Source organism: Spermophilus citellus (assembly GCF_964194105.1).
Source record: "Spermophilus citellus genome assembly, chromosome: 7".
NCBI classification, from domain to species: domain Eukaryota; kingdom Metazoa; phylum Chordata; class Mammalia; order Rodentia; family Sciuridae; genus Spermophilus; species Spermophilus citellus.
In genome coordinates this window covers 82,646,425-82,652,452 of record NC_138188.1, presented here as the reverse complement: position 1 = coordinate 82,652,452, position 6,028 = coordinate 82,646,425, and the positions used below count along the sequence as shown (strand labels likewise).

Below are 6,028 nucleotides of genomic sequence, written 5' to 3'. Positions count from 1 at the left end.
GCCCCTGTATCGAAGGCTTAGATCTCAGACCATGGTGCCACTGGGAGGTAGTAGAACCTTTGAAGGTGAGGCATAGGGAAAGGAAGTGAGGTCCTTCTGGGTGTACACTTGATACTGGGACCAGAGACTCTCCTCTTACTCTCTTGCTTCGGAGCTTCCATGAGGTGAGTAGCTTCTGTGGCATGCTCCCCTTATGATGCTCTGACACAGGTCCAAAAGCAATGGAGCTAGTCACTGACTGAAATTTCCAAAACTGTGAGTCAAAATAAACTATTCCTTTTTAAAAAATTGATTATCTCAGGAATTTTGTTACAGTAACAGAAAAGTGACCAACACAGAGGCATTTTAAAGGAAAAAACAATTTATGATAATTGTTAAAGTCCAACATTAATTTACTGTTTTACTTTAAATCTAAAGATGTAATATTTTCATTCAGCTAATAAAATGAAATTATTTGCCATGTTTGAAAAGGTGCTCAGATTCTCCCTCATTATATTTTAAGTTCTGTGAAAATAAGGAATGACTTAACGTATTTTGTATCACCATTGCCTTGGGACTATGCCTGACTGTTCAGGGTAGAGATGTCTAAAACACATTGAATAAAAAAAATTTGTTTATCTTGGCCTCAGATTATGTACAAATGTTGGGAGTAAAACACCAAATACCACATTACACAATATTATTTTTTTCAGCAAAAACAAACCATGCAAGTTGGTAAACTGCCTTTTTTGTTTTATTGATAGTGACACATACTAAAAAATTGATATATATTAATTATCCATGGTCCTTTATAAATATTTAAAGCTATTTTCAAAAGCACAATTCATACTGCAAAACCATACTATAAACTACATATTTAAAAAGACAAAAATAAAATACATTAAAGATCATAAATCATGATGGGATATTGAGATGGCTCATAACTCTTTCAAACATTCTGATTACAATCAAATGTAGATCTTTACCAAAAAGTTGATAATTCTAGGGATTCCTTTTGAGGAAAGATTTAGTTTTTATATAACAAATAGCCAGATTAGCATACCTGAAATTCCTATGGTCTTAAAAAGCTCTTCAAAGTCCATTAATGCAAACAGAATATTATAAAGTATTCCTGGATGCACACACACCTTTAAAAGATTTTAAAGAACTTAGTTTATATTAAATATATTCCTTGGATTCAAAATTGTTGAGGTTTCTAGATCCTATCTTTTCATGTCTTCACAGACTGGATCTGATCTGATAACAAAAAACAAACAAGAATTATTAGTTTCTGAAGGACAAAAATCTTTTCTAAAGTAAATATAAAAAATGCGTGTAACATGGTAAAACCCTATGTGTACATGTTTTTCTTACACAATTCATACTATAGTTATATTTTTAAAATCAAAGTTGTACATACAAATGGTTAATGAATCAACTAGTTCTATAAGGCTTGTTTGAAAAATAGCAGCTTCTTGCTTCATCTTTCTTTCCCCTTTATAGAATCGAGTACTTGCAGCTCTTTTTAGGTGATCGTTTATGTATTTCTAAGTACACTTTAATATTAATTCTTGAAAGTAATGTAATAATGAGGCTTCAGTCCTTACACTTTCATGCTGCTCTTCTGTACCCTCACTGTATTTCTACTACTCCCATCAATTTAACATAGTGATGCAGTCATTATCAATATGACTATGTAAATTTTATGCACAGCTGATTTAGGTGGTACACTCTGGTTAGTTGTCTTTTCCTCTACTATATTGTTTTCTTTCAAGGTAGTAATTTGACTTCCCACCTTCACATTAACCCATCTAGGTTTTTAAAAATGTATGTTTTAACAATAATCCAATCCCAATACTTCCAGTTTAAATCTTTATTATTATGAAGCACTTTGCATCATATTCATCTTGAAGAATTCTTCCCTAGAGTCCCACAAAATTCTCCAAAGTAGACCAGCTGTTCTCTCTTCCTGTCAGTTAGTCTGAGATTTCCTTTCATTATTATTCTAGAATATCTATTAACAAATGAGATTCCTTCCCCTATTCTGTTTCAATGTTCCTTATTTTTCTCTTCTTGATTTTTTCTCTTGTTTTTGAAAACTACTCCTTTCAATACTAGACTTTATACAATCAAAGATGTCTTTATTCTGTTGTCACAATATGTTGATATTGTTCTGAGAATATTTTCTCCATGAACTTTTTGTTATAGCTTCTAAATTGTTGTTTTTGAGAAGTCTGATGCTATTCTATTTATCCTTATAGGAAAATGCTTTTATTTATTTTTCCTTAGGAAGCTTGCAGAATCTTCTATTATTATCAGGGCTGAATTTCATAAACAATGCACCTTGATGGGGATTATTTCATCCATTACACTGGGCTTTCAAAAGGACTTTCAACTGCAAACTCATCACTCAGTTCTGATAAAGCTCTATCTGATGATTTGCTACTCTTTATTTTCTCTGTTCTCTTTTTCTGACTTTCTTCTTAGTTGAATATTGGGCCTTATAAACATGACCCCTTTTTCTTTTCTTTTCAATTTCCAAATCTTCATCTTTTTGATGTTTTCTGGGAAATTGCCTCTATTTTATTTATTTTTTGTTGAGTTTTCCATTTTTTTCTATTCTATTCTTATTTTCCAAGGATTATTATTTTTTTTGTTTGTTTTTTGTTTCTTATCAAGAAGTAGTATCCTGGTCCTATTCATGAAGACAGCATCTTATCTATTTGAGGAGACTTAACGGTTTTTCAAAATGTTCTAAGTTCTATGTCCTCTAACCTGCTTTTCTTGTTTTTTTACATTCCCATATTTCACAATGCTTTCATCCTCATGTCTGGTGATCATTTGCCACTTGTTCATACGTACATGTGAACACTAAGAAAGCACACTGGAATTTGGAAATGTGTGAGGAGCTTGTCAAATATGGTCTTCACTATAGTGTCTGGCTAAGTCATTTCTGTGGGAATCTCCAATATTAATACCTTTAGGTTTTTTCATTACATTGGTCTAATTCCTTAAAGATGACTTTTCCTATTTTTTGCCTATCTCCAGTGTTTCCTGGGAAAAGTAGAAGACAGAATTACAATATTTGATATGAAAACTTTTAGTCACTTCTCACTTTCACTTCAGCATTACCATACACATTTATGTCTGGTGTTTTCTAGTCCAAAGATATTCTGCTTGACTTCCATACAGATATTCCTTCAAACTTCTTTGTGGGAAGGATATATAGCCATATCTTCTTTCTTCAATTCCATTTTCATTCTTATTTTAAATTTCCACCAATTTCTGAGCTTTCAAGAGGATCTGCAAAGCAAATTAGGCTGCCTTCCAGCATTCCCCAGTACTAATTTGGGATTCAGCTTTCTGAGATCTGTTAAATCAATCAACATCCATCAGATTCACCTTCCAAAATTCAGTTGTTCTTTTCACCACTTGCATTCATTTTGCCCACATAGGTTAATGTCTTTTTAAAAGTTCCCTTTATTGTTAGTGAGATTTGGGAATAAAACTGTATATGTGTTCTATCTTCTGTTTTTCACTGGAGTTTCCAGATGCATAGTTTATAACAGCTTAATGTTAAAATCTAGAAGTAGAATGGGGATATGGCTCAAAGGTAGCATGCTTGTCTACCATGTATGAGGCTCTGGGGTTTAAATGCCAACACCACAAAAACAAAATAAAACAAAACGAAAAGGTTTATAATCTTTAAGCATTATTCAAAGTTTCAAAGCTAGAAAACTTATTGCTCAGTTATATTTTCTGGAGGATTAAAAAAATACTTCATATTCTACTCAAGGGTTGTCTTTGGGTGGTTATACGTGCTTAAGTAATGAGATTCTTTCCAAAAAAGAATAGAGTCATAGAATATGCAACATTTAGTATTTCACAAAAATGTTTCTAAATTTTAGCTTAAAATAATGAGATGAAATTGGTCCAAAATGAACCAGAGGTCTTTTTATTTATCATGATAGGAAATTTCAGATTCTAAAAGCAAAATGAAGAGATCAAAGTTCAAAACATCTTTCATAGTTAGATTTATATAAATGTTTTTAACTAATGATTTCACAATTACAGACTAGTCTCTTGCATTTACTATTATTTATTTTGCAAGATAGGATTTCATCTCTTCAAATAGAGGGATATAAGTGGGAACATCAAAATGCAAACTATTTATTATTATATAAGAAATATGAACAAAGAATCTTTTTAAACCAAACTGATATATTTATTTTTATTTTTTATCTATATATTTATTAATTTATACCTCTGTTAAATAGTGTAGTTAGGTAAAAGAGTAAATTTAACATTCACTGATTTCTTTAGTACTTTAACAGAGACAATATATAATTAATTTGTATAATTTATGACACTTTAAAACTTTACAGATGAAGAAAATTATCTTCATAAGACACTAAGAGATGTTAGCTAATAGGTGAAGAGGTTAATTAATAAATAGGGGAATAAATCTACTAGACTCAAGAGCCCCACTGTGTTTTACTAGTGTTTCATGCTGCTTAGAGACAATAGGGATACTACCACTTACCTTGTGAAGACCGTTGTAAAGAGAACATAAAGTAAGATGATAACAAAAGGACACAAAAGCATTTCCAACAATGTGTCCTTCATAAGACTTGGAAGTTAAGACAGTGAATGGGTGAGAAAAGTCAAAGAAACAAAAATTTGGTGTCAAGAGGAGTTGGCAGTTGGTACTATGATGTTGGATCTTTACTGACACCTAGTGGCCTGATTGCTACAGACAAAATAAAGCCAAGGTGGGTGGGAAGGGCCTAAGAGCTTAACTTAAAATCTAGATGAATACAAACTAATTTTCAGTTAAGTACTATGTTCTGAATAACTTTATTATGATTGATCATAGGGTTTCTATTCTATAATATCTTCACTATAACAGTAAGAACTTGTGAAGTAAGAAATGAGGGATGAAAACATGCTTTTGATACATTCTCTGGATTTTCATCTGACCTCCATCAGTTTGTGGTGGGAATTCATCCCATTACCTTGACCATTTCCTTTACCATAATCTAAGAATCTAACTTAGTGGGTGTATATGTGCTAGATCCTTGCTATTTTTTTCCCAATATGTAGAAGATCACTGTAGAAGAAATCAGAATTTATAACCAAAAAACAATAATTAGAATTTATATCTTGTTATTTACCCTTATTCAGAGTAAGATTCCCCTTAAGAATGATCTTAGTTGTTCTATTTAAAAAAAACTTTTGACCTGGTTGCCAAGATTATGCAATAAATACCTATAGAACTTGGTTTCATGGACTTATCTTCTTGTTTTACATGCATCAAGGTATTTATGTGGCTAGTAGATAATGTAACATTAGGGAAATTATGTATCTTAATTTATTCCCCGATATAATTGGCTGGCATCAACCTATGATAACTGTTTTGGTGAATAACAAACAGAACTACAAATACATAAAGCATCATAGAATAGCAGTATTTATAATACTCAACATGTGTTAAAAGTTCTATATACATTTTATATATAAATGAAGCTACACATGGAGTATTTATAGCCTGATTCTTAGAAAATACATGTCATTCACACTTATTTTTAGTTATTGACAATGAAGCCCAATAATCATACCAAACTTCAAATGTGCTTCAATTATTAGCTCTAATGTAAATTTGGTGTCATAAATTAAAATTATTTTCTAGATTTGTCATATATATTGATTGTAAAGAGGCAAACGCTTTAAATAACATATGAAACTTAAAGTGTAAAAGTAAATGGAGCAAACTATTGGATACTTACTGTACTGTTTTTTCTGATAGCAGAAACAGATGGAAACAAGAGGAAAAAGGCAATGATATAATAAAAATGTAGACAAGAAAATTATATGAGTGGAAAAGAAGCAAAGGCTGAAGATACACAGTACTTTGTGATGTACCTTGAAGCCAGTCTACACCTTCTTGCAATCCTTCTCCTTTTATGGCATCACTAGCACTGAAATAAAATCCATAAGAAACAAATCCATTTCATTACATAATGAATTATAAGAATAAAAAATTATGATT

General features: G+C 31.3%; 1 protein-coding gene across 4 annotated transcripts in view; it reads right to left on the bottom strand.

The window, feature by feature from the left end:
* Positions 1-711: 711 nt before the first annotated feature.
* The window catches only part of ARL6 (ARF like GTPase 6), a 33,486-nt gene continuing 28,169 nt past the window's right edge, over positions 712-6,028 (bottom strand). For 3 of the 4 annotated variants that reach the window (XM_081300613.1, XM_081300615.1, XM_081300616.1), the window contains 2 exons: positions 5,766-5,957; positions 712-1,236 (listed from right to left, as the gene is read on the bottom strand). In XM_081300613.1, coding sequence (XP_081156739.1) covers positions 1,203-1,236; positions 5,766-5,957 — 226 coding nt within the window. In that variant the 3' untranslated portion in view covers positions 712-1,202. The remainder of the gene's footprint in view (positions 1,237-5,765; positions 5,958-6,028) is intronic. The other variant, XM_081300614.1, reaches the window with a different exon arrangement.